This window comes from Phalacrocorax carbo, chromosome 3 (assembly GCF_963921805.1).
Source record: "Phalacrocorax carbo chromosome 3, bPhaCar2.1, whole genome shotgun sequence".
Taxonomy (NCBI): Eukaryota; Metazoa; Chordata; class Aves; order Suliformes; family Phalacrocoracidae; genus Phalacrocorax; species Phalacrocorax carbo.
Window position 1 is genome coordinate 74676279 of NC_087515.1, and position 18722 is coordinate 74695000.

The 18722-nt window shown below is 42.4% G+C and overlaps 1 protein-coding gene across 1 annotated transcript in view; it reads left to right on the top strand.

Annotated features, from left to right (window-relative positions):
- ROS1 (ROS proto-oncogene 1, receptor tyrosine kinase) overlaps window positions 1-8988 on the top strand; it is a 76531-nt gene extending 67543 nt beyond the window's left edge. The window contains 2 exon segments of the mRNA XM_064448554.1: window positions 8324-8465; window positions 8964-8988. Of these exon segments, the coding sequence (XP_064304624.1) occupies window positions 8324-8465; window positions 8964-8988 (167 nt within the window).
- The last annotated feature ends 9734 nt before the right edge of the window (window positions 8989-18722 follow it).

Sequence of the window (18722 nt, forward strand, 5' to 3'; positions counted from 1 at the left end):
GGATAGACTTTATCTCACCTAACTGCAGCTGTCTAGAAGCTTAGGGTCTTGTCTAAGGTACTCTTATAGATATCTCTGTAGCCAGGAGCAGAAACAGACATCTCCAGAGAGTGACCACTCCTATGTTTTAGGCATGTATCATAGCATGAAAGGGATCCCCTTTTCCCATTCTCTCTGGTGATGATTTCTGGAATCTAGGTGACTCACCATATTCGACTTGGATACAGCATCTTGGACTAGATGTTTAATTTTCAGATGGCTACAGGAACACAACATCCACTGGACAAAGGGCTCTACTGATTTGACTGCTTGCGTCTACTCCTGAGCTAGTGTGGCTTCCTAGCTTAGACGTTTTTGCTCTGCGTTCCCTAACAACACGGTTAACAGAGACATGAAAACTAAGGGAGTTAAGAAATTCTTGTAGCATTACATCAATATCTGTTAAAATCTTTAGCAGGGCTGAAATTTTAAATACAAACCTGCCCTTCTGCTGCTTGGAGTTGGGGAAAGGGGCTGGAAAATAGGTTGTCATCCTTTTGGTGGAGCAGGCCTGGCACAGATGTAACATGCAAGGATTTTAGTTTCAGTGCAAGTCTCTGCTTAGCATGTGCCAGCTAAGCATGATCTTTCCCCTGCTGTTAACCTGCTCAATCTAGGCAAATCGTTACTTTCACTGGGGTGACAAATATGTATTCTTAATGTAAAAAACATTATTTTTGCCAAAATTTCAGGTTCTGCCACACAGCAGAAAGAAAGGTCATGGAGAAAAAGCCACTGCCTTAGTTGTTTGCCAGGGACAAAAGTAGTGTTCTTAGAAATGGCTGAGTTATTGAAAAGGAAAATATGGAGTGAGGCTTCCATGAAAAGTTTCTAGTTTGAATGGTTAAAATTTGGCAAAACAGTTTACTACTGAAAAGGTGGTTGTATAATGGACTTTTAGGGTAGTCTTAATAATAGTGGTACTCCATAATGTACATTATATTCAGGGAATCTATTGGTGGTTGTCACTTTTTAAATCAGACTCCATTAAGCCTGTATAATAACGTAGTTGGTAAAATCTGGCCCACTGTGGTAAGCAGGGCAATTCAATGCAGACAGACCTTTGGCAAAAGCTCTCAGAGCCAGCCTGTTTCGCTCGGCACACTCTCTCCATGAGCCTTACCCTTTTGCCCACCAGACGCCCTATTCCCTCTTGTGGCTTCCCCCCATTCTTTCCTTTCCATAGGCTCTGCCCAGCTGTTGTTGCCACAGACCCACTGCTGGATCTGCATTGGGATGGAAAGACAAAGCAACTGTTTTCATGCTTCCATTCAATGTTTTCATGGTTCAGTTCTCGAAACTCCTCCTTAATTTCCCCTCAGGCTCATCTGGTGGTTTTCATACAGGGAATGTCCATCAGGAAACTGTATAGCTTGAATTTTATTCATCGACATATCATCCTTTCATGTAAATGTATTTTAAAAGACTAAACGCTTGATAACCTCTACACACGTCTCTATAATGGACATACTTTTTTTCTCCATATATTCATAGCTGACCTCTAGATTATCACTCTTTCCCCACATACAGTCTTTATAAGCCCATTAAAATGTTATGCTGCATACTTGACCGAAGGCCTAGAGTCCTGGTGATGTCTTAACGTTGCTGGATTATCCTGATCAGGAACACATGCATGTCAGTCTTCTGTAGCTCTCCAGCCTTAAATTAAATAAACATTTTTTTCTGCCTGCAATGTAAATTTCACACAGCAGAGTTCACTGAAAGGTAAGGTCCAGAAGCGCAATTGATTTAAGCAAGAACCGGCTATTCAGGTTCTAGTCGGGCTTCCTGGCTAAAATGCATGCTACGTTTTGACCCTGACATAAACAGTTTGGGGCATGGAATATGTCTCAGTCTGTGACTTGAAAAACACTGTATAATAAGCAAGCAATTTTTAAAATTTGGATTCATTTTTAGCTGGGACTATGTGAAGTACTTCTTGTGGTTGTATAGTAGTAGGAAGATGACAGCCAAAACAAATTATCCAAAAGACTGTTCCATGATGGATTGTCCTGGACAACATTTTCCAAAAATGTTATGCGGTCATTGGCCTTTGTGTGTAATGAAACTCCTGTCATGAGCCTACCGCCAAGAAATGCTTGCTCTTACCAGGAGACTTGGTTCCAAAAGAAAGAGCCAAATGTCAGGCAAAGTGAAATGACAGGACTCAAAATAACTATGATACTTAACCCTACATGGATTCCTACATCTTCCAAATTCAGTTGAGCCTTACCTACTTGCGGGTAGCCACACCTTTAGCAGGTCTGTACCTGCTGTTGGTGCTATTTCATAGGGGCAACAGCTGGAAGACGTTAGATTTTCTCAACAACATTAATGCTGGTGCAGTATGACACACAGATTGCAAGTGTGGGTGAACTAATACAAACAGTATGTTAGTGGTCTGGACAGCACGCCAACAGGATAGCATGGGGATGGCAAAAGGGACACTGGCTTTGTTATTGCAAGAGTTACCTTCTAAAGGAGGCATCGAGAGGCAATAAATGCCTGAGCAATACCAGCAGCTCCTGGCACTGCTGCTTCAGAAGGGAGAGAAGCAAACTCAGGACCAGGAATGGGTCTACCAGCTTAGAGTTTTTCCTTCTTGCACTTACAGCCTTTCCCAGGACACTGATCATGGGCATTAAGTAGCATTAACAGCATTTTTTTGAGTGAGGGAAGCACTCTCCAGCTGGAGGACTGAGACACCAGTGAGTTTTAAATCCAATGGGAAGTGACTGAGCGGAGGCCCTGTCACCGGAGTCCCCATTCATTGCTGAAAGATAGGCTGTTCTTTCCCCAATTTCAAGAAGTACAAATGAAACCTCATGAATCAGCATGCAAACAGGATGGCCCTGCATTGCTGTAAAAATAACCAGTCCATCTATTTTCAGACATAACTTTTTACATTTGTACATACAAGACAGTGTTATATTTTTTTGGGTCCCAAGCGTGCCCCTTTACGGATGGAAACACCTGTTTGTTTTGGCAAACGCCTTTGTCGACATCAGACAACTGGGCATTAAGCAGCTGGAGCGGGTCCTTGCCTTTATGACCCAGGAGGACTATTCTTATCAGTGCTGCTCCCCACAGTCTCTTTTGGACCTATAAGGAAAAAATGTCTTATTGCTCAGAAGCTGTGACACAGCAGCACACTCTTACTGCTTGAAGTGCCTCCTTGGGTGAGAGGAGATGCAGGGCAGTTGGAGGTAGCCTGAGGAAATATAGGGCAAAAGACTAAAGACTAAAAAGAAACACATTTGGCCTCAAACCCATATTTTTAAAATCCCTAAGCTGGAGATGTTGCTTGAAAAATGTGGGAAGATAAAACAGTTAGAATTTTGTAATGTTTCCTTTTTTCACTTTTCTTTCCAAAGCCACTGACTCAGTGTATTTACTTTTTTTCAGCAATTAAGTTACTTGCTAAAAATACCACTTCTTTTTTTTTTTTTTTTAAATCTCAGTGCAAAACTTTGTATTGAAGGGATTTGATATTAAAGTCTGGAATCAATGATTTCACCATTTATATAACTATAAAAATGATAACTGTATTTATATGCCTGCCTCTCTGCTGGCTGAGCAGTACCAGTTTGCTGTTCCCTGTCTAAGAGTGATTGGTTTATTTTCCTAAAACAAGCTACCTTTTAAAAACTATTCTGCGCACCTCTCTGAACTTAATCACTTGGACAAACGGAAGCTTCTCTAAAGCAGATGTGTTGATAAGAGACATTTTTAAAACCTTGTATCTAGTCTCCTTTGTATTTTTCTGAAATTCAGTAATCCTCTTCCCCGCTTAGCTTAGTGAGTGGCTGACCCAAAGCCAGCAGAGGTCAGAGAAAAGGCTTCTTCCAAAACAGTGAGTGGTTGCAATGCTGCAGGAAAAGGGGGACTGGGTGGCGTGATCGTTTCTTATTTGTGCCCTAGACAAATGGTGTTTGATTCCAGAGAGCGCACATGAGCCATATGATACTGCAGGGAAAGTCATGCTAGTATTTTTCCTTGGACTAAGGAAAAAAAAATCAGATGGTATAATGTTATGAGCTGACATTTGTGTAGTACGGGTGTATAGATGTAAGCGACTAAAATTTAGGCACTGCATTTATGCTGTCCGTCTAGGCTGTTTGACAGTCACCAGAGAGTTGCAGACGCATTCAGGGGATGTTATTGTGTAAAGGTAAGAATGTGAAATAAGCATCTCCACAAGGGGACTTATTCCTCCTTTCCCTCTCTGTTGACTGTTAAGGCAGCCTAGGCAAGGAGCTTAAACTGGACACATAAGATCTGGGTGATTAAAACTTATTAAAATGAATCCTGCTTTGTGACCTGGAAAAGAGGGGTGCTTTTCTATTTATATAGCCTTATTGTATTGCAACAAATGTGGGACTGACTTTTTTGGTGCTTTTATATTCTAAATGATAATAAACAAGATAATAAACAGGTTTATATCTGTATTTCCCAAGACAGCTTCTTGCACTCAGAGGTCTCAGTCCACAGATCTCTGAAAAATCTATTAAAATAAGTAGAAAGACAGGCAGCTGATGCTTCAAGCAGTTTAGTGCAGTGGAAATGCAGGATGAGCAAAATCCTAATTTTTAGCACCTTTAGCGTCTGACAGGATAGCAAAGCTTGGTGAGTCGTCCTCAAACCATGCAAGATCATATGCTTCATTAGACAGGAAACACAGATATATCTTCACTGATATATAATACAGAGTGGAGTATTAAAACGGATATATATTTGTTCTATTTATATTCTTACTGGCAATGCGCAGAAATGGAAACACAGCACCTCCAGCTCCAGGTGGCCAGCAGGTATCAGGAAAATACTCCCTACACAGGAACTATCTCCTTGAGCTGACCAACATAGCTGAGGTGGAGAAGTCAGGGTTCAATAGCCACCTTTTTCACCCTTAACAATGATATGTCATCAAGCGCTTCTTTTGACTGTGTTCACTGTGGGCTACATCTTTCAGCCATGCCAGTAAGTCAGCCAGTCTCTTGCTTGCTACCACATACATTGTGTGGCAGGGACAAAGGGCCGAGTATGTATGAAAAAAGCAAGAGGATATTAGTGGGAAAAAGTAAATGTGGCAGCACATCTAAATACCTTACCATATTGAAGGTGCTAAGCATCATATGGGATTGTGTTACCCAGAATTAGTAACATCTCAGACTGGCTACTTAGCTGGTGTAAATCAGTGGCATCCCACTGCTTTCCGTAGAGCTTTCTTAATTTGCTCTAGCTGAGGATCTGGCCCTGAAATAGCTGTAATAGAAGATCACTATCTCTAGATCAGTTTGTTCAGTCTCTACCAATTGGCTTTTCTACTGCTTTTTTTTTCTTCTTATATGTTGTCACCTTCTGAACTTAAAGTCCCAAAAAAATCATCTGCTTATCAAGACATCATAAAAATTTGCACCCTTCCAGGCAGGACTTCAAAACATGTTGTAAGCCCACACAGCCTACGGAGCAGGCAAGGAAAGACACTCTGCAATTGTGAGGCAGGATACATGACCCAGCTCGGTACCACGGCTGCCCTGCGGCAGGAAGCAGCCGACTGAAATGCTGAGATTGGGAGGGGGGAAGCACAGATTTTATCAGGTTAGGACCAGTATCCTCAGAGGATGCTAAGCAAGCAAACTCCATCCCTCGTTAGCATGAGTCAGGCGATCACAGTTTCTTGTGTCAATTAATGCGGGGTTCTCTAGAGTGAGCTTCTGCCTACCCCTGGAGAGATGCGTTGTAATTAGTTTACCTGCAGTTTGGCTCAGATGTTGTGCTTTAAGCACACCACGACTAGGAAGAGTGTCCAGAAAGGTCAAACCTACATGCATTTAAGACCTGAAACAGGTATCTATGCAAGTACAGTGCTGAGCTTTGAACATGCCATTTTAGTTACTGGAAGCAGTCTACCTGAGAGAGCACAGAGCTCAGTGGGAACCTGCTTCTCAGCAGAGGACTTCTCAGCCTGTACAAAGCTCTAGACTGCCAGAGCTAGCCTGCCTCATGTCCTGAGGTAGGTTGTTTAAAGTGAACGTGGGTAACTCTACACTCATGCAGCAGTCCACAGTGTAGACAACCCCTCAGGATTTAAGCGTTTGTAGTTAACTCCCCAGCACGACTTCAGATTCCATGAAGGTGTTCCTTGGACGCCTCCTCTCGGGGTGTTTTGTTGGCTCAGCCAGGATTTGCTTGTGAAATCTGAGGGGATCACATCACATGGTTTATCCTGCATTTACTCACGTATAACCCAGCAGGACCATACATCAATCAACTAATTTTAGCAATGTTAAAACTGAAGAGAAAAGAATGATATCTCATGAATACACTGACCTGCCTCCCCACTCGAGCTTCTCTCTATCTTCCTTCAAATTCTTAATGTTTTCTGGAAGGGGCTTCCAAAGGTTATTCAGAATTTTTTGCATTGGCTTGTGGCTTCCCGGGGTGTTGGTGGTGCTTCTAGCTCTCACATTCCTGGGGGAATTTCATGAAGTATAATGATTTTAAGTATCATCTATCACCATCCATCATATACCTAAGTGAGCAAAACTTTTTTGCTTGCTGTGCTGACTTACATGAGAGGCAAGCATTGTACTACATAACTTGACATCTTTGCATAGATTTTTTGGCTTATACAGCAGAATGGTGCTAAGCTTTCATTGGTGCTGGACACTGCGCTAAGAGGTGACACAACAGTGGAGGAAAGGGCACTTGTAGTCAAAAATCTCATCGTGAAAGTGGCAGTGTAGCTTATATGTATCATGTCATAGGAGAAAGGGCATCAGCATTATATTCTTCCTCTGTCTTCGGATAGGGTGAGAATATTCTGTAAAAATAGTCTTTCTTGCTTATTTTGTCCCCAAAGCTCCAAAAGTAAAACCAAGGAAAGGTGTTTGATTTTTTTAGCTCATTTTCTCTATAATGAGAAATGCAGTAGGGCATAGGCTGAAAAGGATTATAATATTTTATGTATTCTGTAGTTCTTCAGACCTATTGGGGAAAGAATTAGTAATGTATCTATATATCTGGTAAAAATATCTCAGTGACCTCATACTCACATTTGTGTAAACATCACCTCATCAGTTCCAGATACTTATACAGGAAACAAATCTGAATGCTCCTCTAGTGTTCTATACTTAGGCAGGTCAGCCGGCATATGTCTGGTCTGTAAATACCCAGTTTTACTTGGGTCCGTATTTTAAGGCTTCTCTCCTAAGAGTTTGCTGCAAACATGCCCTCAGCATTTGCCAGTGTGCCTTTTCCAAAGCAACTTGCCCCTGAGGGTCCCCATTAAAAGCTTTATTAAACAAAAACCAAACACAAAGAAGAGCGGTACTGGTTGCTAAAGGCTTAGTCAGGATTGAATTACTAAATATTGCCATAATAGTCGTGAACTAACAAAGTGAGTATCAAATGATTTTTCGTAGCTGTCAGTCATCATGGTATGCGACCACAGTTTGCTCTATGTCCAATCCCCATCTCGCTAACAGGTTTCTAAACCTGAAAAATTCTCCTTCAGTCTTTTCCTGATAATCTTTCCTAATGGACTTTAGCATGTGGAACAGACTTCCGACTTTATAGCTCGGGGGTGTATGTGATTATAGTGGCATAATAAATTGTACGTTGCCTGGTGCAACAGCACAATGCTTGCGATTCTTTTGAACAGATAGCCCTGAACGTCACGTGCTTCGTTTTCCAGTTGTGAAGTAAAATAAGGAGGGAGTGTAATAAAAGAAGGTACATGTTACAAAAATAAATGCAAATAAAAGTAACAATTATAGCTTGAGCCTTCGGTTAATATTTTTTACATTCTTAAAAAGATATATCACTGGCAATAGGTTTCAGGCAACTCTGTATATGTGAACAACATTAGATTAAGGGAAAAATATGAAGTTTTTAGAAATGGGAAAAACACGCTGGACTGTGAAGTTCAAGCTTCTAGAAAGACAGAATATTACAAGTCCCCTAGAGAGACAGTATATAATGATTTAGTAGGTAGAAAACTGCCTATGTTATAGGACTCTTTAGCAGTAGTATTACCAGGGTTGCACATTAAAATCATGTTGGCTTTATGCAGGCTCTCTTTACTACCAAAAGAAGCAAGCCACGTATTCATAACCGTATTGCTGCCTGTGGAGGTATGAATATGAAAATAAATTTGAATCATCAGCCACTCTTTATGTGGCCACCAGACCAACTTTCTCCAACAGCTGTCTGATTTTGTTTGCTTTCTAATACTACATGTATGTCACTGGGATGTTGTCTTTGGTTTTTTTTTTAAATGCAGATAGTGATGTTCCATGTGCAGATTCGGACAGTATTCTTTCAGCCACGCTAATGGAAACAAGGGATCAAGAGGGCTTAAATTATTTGGGATTCGTCAAAGAAGGCAGCTAAGATCAAGGAAGCATCAGTTCAGCTGAACTTATGTAAGTCTGGTTCCCTCTGTTTGGAAGAAAGAGGGAAAGAAGAGAAAAGCTCTACCAAAGAAGATGTAAGCCAAGAAAAATATTCTGCACATCGTCATACTTTCAGAGATTTCTTTAAAAAACCAGCAACTCTCTAAAACACTAAAACTACCAGAAAATACCATAAGGTACTGAATAATGTGTAGCAGAATAAGACAGCAATTATGTATCTTTTGATTTTCTGCGTGTTATGATTTGAGTGTTTCACTGGAGAGAGTTTAAGGGAATAAAACATGTAATCAGGCAGCAAATGGTTTTACTGTGGTGTTGATTAAACTTAGGCAATCACATATGCCTCAGGCAGAGGCAGTCCTTCCAAAAAGGGAGTACTGATAGGCTGTTTCAAAGAAGGGAGCAACTTTCTAATGAAAAGAAAGAACAGTTGAAATCTAGCTTTGTTGTGCACAAACAAGATTTTACAAATTGAAAAACTGACATAAATTCTCGTTACATTTTTAGGAACTCCGAGTCAGAAAGTAATTGAAAAAGGGTGACTGGGTTGTGCACTGCTGGGGATAGTCTATTTCACTATTTAATTTAAACAAATACTTACAGTCATCTTGAATGCTAAGTTGCACAGCGATTGATCTGTGAATCTAGACAGTCTTGTTTTTTTACGTTTCTCTTCCTTTCCCTTTTTAATGTTCACCATCCTCGCTTATTTTTTATCAGACTGGGTGAAGGGAGATACTTTTCCTTGATGCATTTGGAGATCCAGTCAAAGTATATAATAAAATGATACATAAATCATTACTGAATGAAAGAAGCTATAAGCTTTTTGGAACATTTCATCATGAGCAGTAGTTCACAAATTATGCAGAGCTATTCACTGACATCTGTCAGGAAGCTAGAAGCATGCTCTGATTTTATGCAACTATTTGATAGTGGGGGACACTGAAGAGTAGTAAAGGCACTATCTGGTGTCAAAATGTATACATTTTTAAGATGTAACTCCACTGAAATCAAGCTTCAAAAGTTTCTTAAATGGAGATCCAACACAGATGAACAGGAAATTTTGACAGTTTTACTCAAATCACAGAGTCACAGAATGGCAGGGGTTGGAAGGGACCTCTGGAGATAATCTTGTCCAACCACCCTGCTTGAGCAGGGACACCTAGAGCAGCATGGAATGGAATGGAATAGAAATTGAAAATTTTTGAATTAGGAATCTTCAAAGTCCCTGACAAAGCCCACTCAAGCAGTTTATAATTACATAAATATTTTTTCTTCATCTACAAATTACTGTAAAAGCCAGATTTGCTAATAACAGCAGTTGCAACACCGTGAGTGATGGATAAACAGTAAATACTGCACAATGTTTCCTTCCTCTTCAAGTGATGCTTTATTGATTGTCCAGCCATTCCTTCCATTTCAGTAACTTAAACATGAGTAGTATTTACTAACCAGTAGCATAGTTAGACCAGGAAGATCCCAGTTCTGTAATTACCACACCTGGATGACTTCCCATACGTGTGTAATTCCACTTAACTAGACTAACTTAACTTACCAGACTTTTAACTGAAGAAGATGCTCAGTCAGCAAGCTACAAACAAAGGTTTTGAAAACCAGCAGGACCTCATATGATACCTTTTTCTTTAGCAGGAGAAGCCTTCAATCCTGCCAAAATTTTTCTAGGCAACATTTTTCACAGGCCCCGTGACCACATCTGTGATGTGATAACCCAAGTCAATTCAGTTTTGTGTAGGTCTGAGTTGGAAAACAATCATGCAAGAGCCTATCCAACATGGGTGAATGGGGTTAGTGGGCAAGGTGAGCATCAGTGACAGACACCAATCAGAAGTAATGCCCTTTAGGTCTTGAAGTAGTCACAAATACCCATAGCAGCACAGAAAGAACAGAAGCGAAGGTAGGTCTTGTTTTGTCCACATTTTACAAGTGTTGCAAGACAAGACTAGTTTTAACAAGGGTTTATCACAGCACGATGAGGAAGAAAGCGTCAAGTTGCCAATAAAAGAAAGCTCAGGATATTGACCAGTGTTCTATGCTTTTTGCACTGAGTAGTATGGGAAATGTATTGGGCTGGATAAAACACAAATTTCTGAAACCAAACCTAAGGATCCTGATCTATAACTTACTGAATTGAGTGGAAGACACAGTACCTAAACTTCCTTGTAAGTGCAGTGATCTGAGGCATGCTCAGTGATACAATGTCAGCTCTGAGCATGGCCCTACCCGTCACTCCATTCTCCCTCTCTCATTTCCCTGCCTTAGAGGACTAAGTACGCAAATGCAACTATTCCACTGAGTTATGGTAAAGCTGAATTAGACATGTCCAAACTTAGCTCACTTGCATCCACCCATGATGCTACTTGCAGAGTTTCTTAATCCCTCACATTTCTGTATCACCCTTCTCTTTACACATCTTCATCATTTCACCTTCTCTATCTCATTGAAGTGATGTTTCCTTGCTTCATTCAAACTCTTCATGATGATTCATGTTTTACTCATCAACTCTTATTTGCTATCAGGAGGGCACCTCTCATCTTCAAGCAGCCAGCCTCTGATGACAGTTTTCATAGCTACTTTTGGAGACAGTAGGGGAGACAAACATATAAGAGGTGATGAGAATGAAAGACCTTTTTAGCACATTCTCTCTTGGGCAGGGAAATGGGCACTGCCTGGCCTGTGTTTGCCACTGATAGTTGGTACCTCCTCCTGTGGCAGGTCAAGGGAAAGAGTCAAGAAAACCTTGAGTTCAAGTGTCTTGGCTTTCAGGGCTATAAGTTTTAAAATGTGTAAATGGGTTTAAGGGTGATAATGTAATTTAAAGGAAATATGAGTTTTGGGGAGAAAAGATCCTGATATACCAGAAAGGTTAAATGTGAGATAAGGCTACAAGTGAAGTGACCACACTGGTGTGACATACTGCTGAGAGACTCATTCTCAAGCATAGAGGCAATAACGTGCATTTTTACCTTCTTTGTTTAAGGTGTACATTGAGACTGAGTCTAGGGTGTCAAAGCCATGTAGTAAGAGAAATTCTTTCTGGACTCCCTTGTAAGCCAGAGGAACCCACCTAAATAAGAGGATAAACCTGTCCTGGGAAGATTCCCTCTGCAGGAGCTGGAGGAATAAGAAAGTAAGGTCTGAATCATAAATGCATAGGGGTTCCTGTCAGCAATTCCAAAAGCTTCTTAACAAAAGCGTCATTCTCAGGCTAATATAAAGCAGCTGGACCCAATCTTCACCTGCTGTAAATCAGGTTAAATATGTTAAGCTACACTGATGTACAGCAGTGAGGAAACTGCCTCCAAATCTTTAGCTTCTCAAGATTGGGCCTGAGAGTGGTAGACCTATGCCCAGCCAGTTCCTGAGCAAAAGATGGCTAATCTCCCTAAGCCTCCTCCTCTCCATTTTATTACCGAGGATGACATTATATGGCGTGGAATATCTCCTTGGTTAGTTCACGTCATCTGCCTGGTTGTGTCCCCTCCCAACCTCTTGTCCATCCCCAGTCTGTTCACTGGGAGGGCACAGTGAGAGGCAGAGAAGGCTTTTGTGCTGTGCAAGCACCTCTCAGCAATAACTAAAACATTAGTGTGTTATCTGTATTGTTTTAGTTGCAAATCTAAAACATAACACAAGACGAGCTGCTATGAAGCAAATAAACTCTAACCTGCCCAGGAAGAGATGTGTGCCCCCAGGTGCTGATCAGGGGATGCCCTAGGTGAGGCTCTGGGTCACAGCTGGTTACTGTCTCAGGATCTTCCTTCTTCCTTGATGCTGGCACAGACACTTGGCGAGACCACTGAGCAACGATGGTGAGCATGCTTCAGGATGTGATGCCACACACAACCCACTAGTGCTGGGCTCTCAAATGGCAATGACTGAACTCTGAGCCGTGCTTGGACAGACATGGACATACTATGTGGCTTTAGTTGGCTTATTTAATCTCTCAGCTGCAGACTTGACATCCATATGAATGTATGAAAAATATTTACTGCTACCTATGAAAAGTATTTACTACAGCATAACACAAATGCTGTGGTGATTAATTAAAGTTTGTAAATTATTTTGTAAATGTGAAGGGCCAGGGCAGATGTTGCTTATTCACTAAGGCAGCATTTTCAGTGGCATCAATTCTAGGTCTGCTATCTTCAGTCCCCTTGGTCTACAGCAGGTGGTAACACCCGACTGCCAGTGCATTTCTGTTTTTCAAGGTTGCTTGCAGGGGCTTTTGAGCCAGCACATACTGATGACCAAATCTATCCAAAACCTATGTACCCCATCCTTTCCGTTTGGGATCACATTTAAGATCTTACAAAAGAAAAACCAATGCTTTATGATAAAAACATTGAGTTCTTACTGGGTCAAAGATAAAGTTATGGAAAGTTTGAGTGTAACCGCTGCTGAGAGATACGCCAGGCTTCAGTGGGATCACTCGCTTATCCCCGTGTGCCACAGAGGGAGTGCTCAGCAGGTTGACATGAGCTATGGGAATGTGGCTGTGAAGAGCTCTGAAGGGAAAACTTATACAGCTCCAAAAGAGGATTTTTTGAGATATAGAAGGCGAAAGATGTGTTTGCTTGTATCATGTAGGACTGAAAAACTTGGGGTGTCAAGATGATTTCTTTGCCTTTTTTACAGTAAGCATTCAGGTCTCATCTTCTCTGGGAGACTTTATTGTCAGACATTCACGGACATCATCCCAAGATTCAGGGAACTTAGAAGTGACCACCAGAAAGGCAAAAGGTTGTGCAGCTACACTGCTAACACAAGTGTTTTCTATTAGTTTTTGCTACCTGCAAAAACTAGTAAGCAGCAGGGACTAGAAAGGCAAGAGCTGAGCTCCCTATAGCCTTGCTTATCTGAGAAGCCCAGGGCTGAGACTAAAGCTGTTGCTCCTCAGCTCTCCTGGTACTGTAGATAACAGAGACTAGTAACAACCTCCAGATCACAAGGTCCCACAAAATTTGGTTCCCTCACCACCTGTATGGAAGGGCACAAAGATCCTTAGAGCAGGGCCACTGCACCCTGCTTCACTTGTTTTCAGCAGAGAAAGTTTTACCATCAATTTGAATTGACCAACATCTCCAGGTTTTTTCCTTTTTTTTCTGTTTCTTTGACACCTGCGCATGCTGCCTATGATGATTTGAGTCCTCGGGTGTGGCTTTACTGAGCATAACTGGGTGAAACTAATTCTCTGAGATTCAAGTTTAGGACTATGCATTTTAATAACAACTGTGAAGGCAAGCTTTCTTCTAGACCCAAATTTACCTGTTTCTGTACAAAGCTGATCTTAATTCAGCTATAACAGACCTGAAAATAGTCGTTATAGAAAGAATGCCTGTAAAATAGCCCTGACAGGTCTGTTAATGATTAAAAAGTCCTAATTCACCTTCATTTCTTTTAATCGATTCTTGAAGGTTTTTCTTCTACACACACACTGGAGTGAGCTTGCATACCAGGTGGATTTTTCAAACGATCATGGCTCTATTTATAATGACACTTGGCACCTCTAACTGACATTATGTTTTAAGTCTAATAAATAACCAGAAACCCAGTGCATCAAAGCCAAGTGATGATGCCAAAATATTGTCATTATTGCCAGTGACATGACTGATACTACTGGATAAAATAACCTTTTTTATAATGTGTTAACTTCTTCTTCAGATGACATCTTCTATTTGGAGGATGTTCATCACTGCCTTCTATCTTTTACGGTAAGAACAGAGCAGTAAAATAGCCACTCCCTGTTTGGACACCAATCCCTTTTGCAATGTTGTTGACATAGCTGGATCTTCTTTATCTTTCTGCTTTTTTATTCTCCCCTATCCTCCCTGACAGTACAAGTCACATAGTGCTCATTAGAGATGAGGTCGCTGAAACACCTTTATTGGCCTATGAGGTACAGTAACCAACTACATTTGCTTCTTCATCTGTCAGTGAAGTTTCAACATCGTTTTGTAGCACTGAAATCTCACTACTCTGATTAATCTCCTGGTGTATTTCTCTTCACGTATCCAATTTTCACACCTTTCCAGGAGGGCTGACCATATGTAAGTTCTCAGTAATTTTCTTACAGAGAAACAGGAGAGGCAGAACTCTGGGAGCCACAGAATTAACCTTTATGAGAATATCTTCTCTCACATCTTCATATTTTTTCATCCTGACATCACCACATCCCCAAGGATGGAAACTGACTCACACAGTGCAGCCTTGTGTTCTTCAGGTAGGACCTTGCCAGCTTTGTGCTTTCCTCGGTTTGTCTGCTGACATAGTCTTAACAGAGATAACCTTAACAGAGGTACCACTTCATAATTTTTGAGTCTGTTGCTTAAAGCACGAAGAATCATCCTCTACCTGAATCTACTAAAACAAAATTGGTGGCCATGATAAACCACAGTTGTCAAATATATCCTCTTGCCTACCCCACTCAGATTTAGTGGCAGCATCACCAGGTTAGACGCTGTCATTTCTCTTCACAGAAGCAAGATAAGAAGGGACTATTGGTCCTACTTCTTGCCAGCATTCAAGGCTGGCATGAAATAATTAATGCAGGCATCAAAAATGAGGGGAAAATGACAGATTTAGAAATATCTTTAAAAGTCTTTGTACATTTAATCATGTGGTTTTGCAACAGGAAGCTTAGGCGGTCACTTAGGGCAGGGTGAGGTGTCACCAGGAAAAGCATTTGACCTTACTGTAGCTCAGATGTCAGGCCTGCATGAGATGACATACTGCCACCAAAACCAAGCTTTCCCACTTCTCACTTTTGGGAAGCTTCTAATATTTTTCAGATCTTTTTGCCAGGGAATGCTTTCTGAAATGCCTGTCTGTCTCCGTACAGAAATTAGTTTCTGGGGAAAAGTGTTATTAAGAACCTCTTCAGCACTCTTTGATTCAATTTTATATGACATGATGAGCAAAATACTGGATCTTGATGGAAGCAATATAAGAAAAGGTGGTGACAAAGTGACTAAAGCTGGAAGTGCCCTATTGCTACCGTGTTTGCACAGTTGTGTTTTGGCTCAAATCAGAGACTCCTGCAACTTCAAAGTAGTCTACATGTTTCTGTGGCATGAGAAGCAAAAAAAGAAATGTGAGCAATAAGATGGCTTTTAGAGGACAGGCCTATATGTGAAGAGGTTGAACTTTGACTGAAAACCTATGACTGTTACTCCAAGGACTACGCAAATATAAAACCTGCAAATTCTTATCTGATTTACACATTTTTTTAAAATTGCAAGAGTGGCAAGTTAAGTGTCAAAGCAAAACAATAAAGTGCCCTGGGAAATACACTCCCAAAGAGGGCAAACAAAAGCAAATACAAATGCCCTCTTAAACACGGGATTTGCTTTTTCTTAGCAGAATAAACTCTCTGCCTTGACTCTCTGTGCTCTCACTGAAGTGGAGGTCATGGCTAGTGACAACTGGGAGCTGTTCCTGGAGGCTTTCTTGCCTTTTTAGGTTATGAGGGTCTCTGTGTGTTTAGGATAATATGATTGACAGCTCCACTCCGGCCCCAATTAGCACCCTATAATTTATTAGCTTCTGCTTTCAGATTATGCGTTAACTTCACAAATATTTCAACCACGGAAACAGCAGCTATCAAGTGTCTCTTTCCTGATCCAGCTCACTGGGACTGCAGTTAAAGACAAGGAGGGAGCTGTGCAGGTCTGTCAAGAGAGAATAATCATTTGTGCCTGCATGCAACTGGGGCTGTTGCAACTCTTTAGGGCTTGACTTGTGAAAAAAAGGGGTTGTTCCACTGCATAGGGGGATTTGGGCTTGGTTTCTACTGCAGGGGCATGGTGCAGGATTGAGGCCCATGTGCCAGCTCTTCCAGAGAGGGTCTGTGCTTGTCCAATTCTGTTTATCATAGAAATACTGATGCTTCAACTCCATGCAAACAGCATTGACAGGAAAGTTTGTGTCCCTCCTAACACTGTTCCTTTGCTCCTCATTGCTGCAGCGTGGGGCCAGAGCAGTAAGTGCAGGAGGGAAGAGGCTGGGTGAAGTAGGAGAACAGAGAGGGGTTGAGATGTGGAGTCAGGGCTGGGGACAGAAGTTCAGAAGAGAAGAAGTGAAGAAGTCAGGGAGGGGGGGTGATGAACAAGGAGGGCACCTTGCAGCCGTACCTGGGCCAGGTGGGGCAGGAGGAAATGTGCCATACAGTGGGGAGATGGGCACCCTCAGTAACGTCCAGCTTGGTATTACATCTCCTAATGGGACAGCTCTCCTCTTTGGTATTTATCCTGCCTTTACCATGAATGTAAATAAGCAACAGGCACGTACCTGAAGAAATGCTGCAGTCCTCGATCAGCTTGTGTTTTTGTGGGCTGCAGCCAAAAACTTTTGTGGGCTGCAGCAAAGGGAGGTGCCCATACATGAGAGTGGGCCCAGGGGCACGCACCCCTCCACCCTGCACAGGTGCCTGCAGCGCCTTCCCCCACAGGACCTGATGCAGAAAGGGCAGGAGGAGGAGAACATGGCACCCCAGCACCTCTCTCTTACCATTTGTGCTCACAGGTTTGGTGCAGGTCGGTCATGGATTATGCCTGGCTAAGGAGGCAGGAGAAGGTGCACTGCAAAGGGAACTCCTCCTGTATGATTAGAGATGGACATGAACAGGGGGACCCTGCTAGCCTGAGCTGTTTGTCTTACCATGCTAGAAACTAAATTAGCAATAGAATTCCCAAGGCTGTAGCCCCAAAACTTGGGGGCTGACTGAAGTAAAGCTTTTTATTTCTTTTTCCTTTTTGTTTTCCTTTTTTTTCTTCCTTTTTTCTTTTTTATTTTCCTTTTTCTGTCTATTTTTCCTTTTCCTTTTTCCTTTTTTCCTTTTTTATTTTCATTTTAACAATCCCCTATTCCTATTTCCCTATGCAAAATTGCCTAGCCTACACAGTCAATACCTTACTCCTCCAAATAATCACAACGCAAGTCTCTCTCCTTCCCCTGCTGCAACTGCTCCTCTGGGTGGCAGGCCAGGGAAGCCAGCCAGGACACCACAATCCCCCAGAGGGGCTGGCTCGCCCTTCTGTAATCAAAAGGGCACGTTAATTACAACCCTTGCCCAGAAAAAGATGCACGAGAACTGCCAGTCACAGAACCCTGGCGCATCCAAAGGCACCAGCAGCTTTTTCCTCCCTTCTAGGAAGCGACCAACCTTTAAGCCCTCACTCGAGCTTGTCATGAACCTAAATAGGACTTCAAAGGGAAGGCGAGCAGTCCCTCCTGACCCAAGGAGCAGACAGGGCAGATACATTTCCCCAGAGACAGGCAGCACACAGTCCAGGGGAGGTGCAGGGGATTACCCAGACTCCCTTTTACCTTCTCTCTCCTCCCCTCCTTCTCCTCTGCTGGGGGCTTCTATGGAAAACCCACTGGAAAAGGAGGTGGGAAGTAAGTGACATTGCCTTAAAGCTCTCTAACGTTAGACTGTAAGTGCAGGGGCACATAGACATGTGCCTAAGGGCTCTGCGCTGCATTTTTGCAACTACAGCTATACTGAAGCAAAACCATCATTAAAATAAAGTGGAGGCTGTGACCGCAAATACTATGTCCCATCCCTACTTCCATCCTTCCCTTGACAGATCACTGTTAACCTCAGAGTTCACTGAAACAGTATTCCTTCATGCTTTGCTAATTTTCAGTCATTTTCAGGATGGGAAGTAAATGCCTGCAGTGGACATGCCCAGAGCTCACTCTGCAAACCCCTACAAACTGCTCCCCCTCGGCGGCAGCAGATCCTCTCGCTATGCCCAGTACTGCCATGCTCTGCAGCAGATCCCGTCCCTCTGCCTCCTTCCCTGGACTCTGCACAAACAGGTCGGGCGCTGTGTTTGCGTGTCTGTCCCAGCCAGGCTGGTCTGTTTGCCAGGTGTGTAGCTAGAGAGCACAAGCCGGTGCTAACCTCTGCCTGACACTCGGAAAGGGTCACCGGGAGGATCTGCTCTTCAGGCTGCAGGACTGGGGACTCGCAGCCCTGCTCTTTGGGTGTGTGGCAGGTAAGACATACATAACGTATAAGAAGGGTCGCTTGTGTATTTCCAGTTTTCCTGCAAGCATTCATGATGAAGCAAGTAATAACCTAGGATGCAAAGAGGAATAAAACAGACTTGTGAAATGGCACCGAGGTTTTTTGCCCTGTTACTGCATTAGGAGCTGTGGCTCCAGTCCTGCAAAGACTCACGCCCAAGCCTTAAAGGTAGGTGCTGCGAGCAGTCCCCCTGGCGTCAGAATAACACAGAG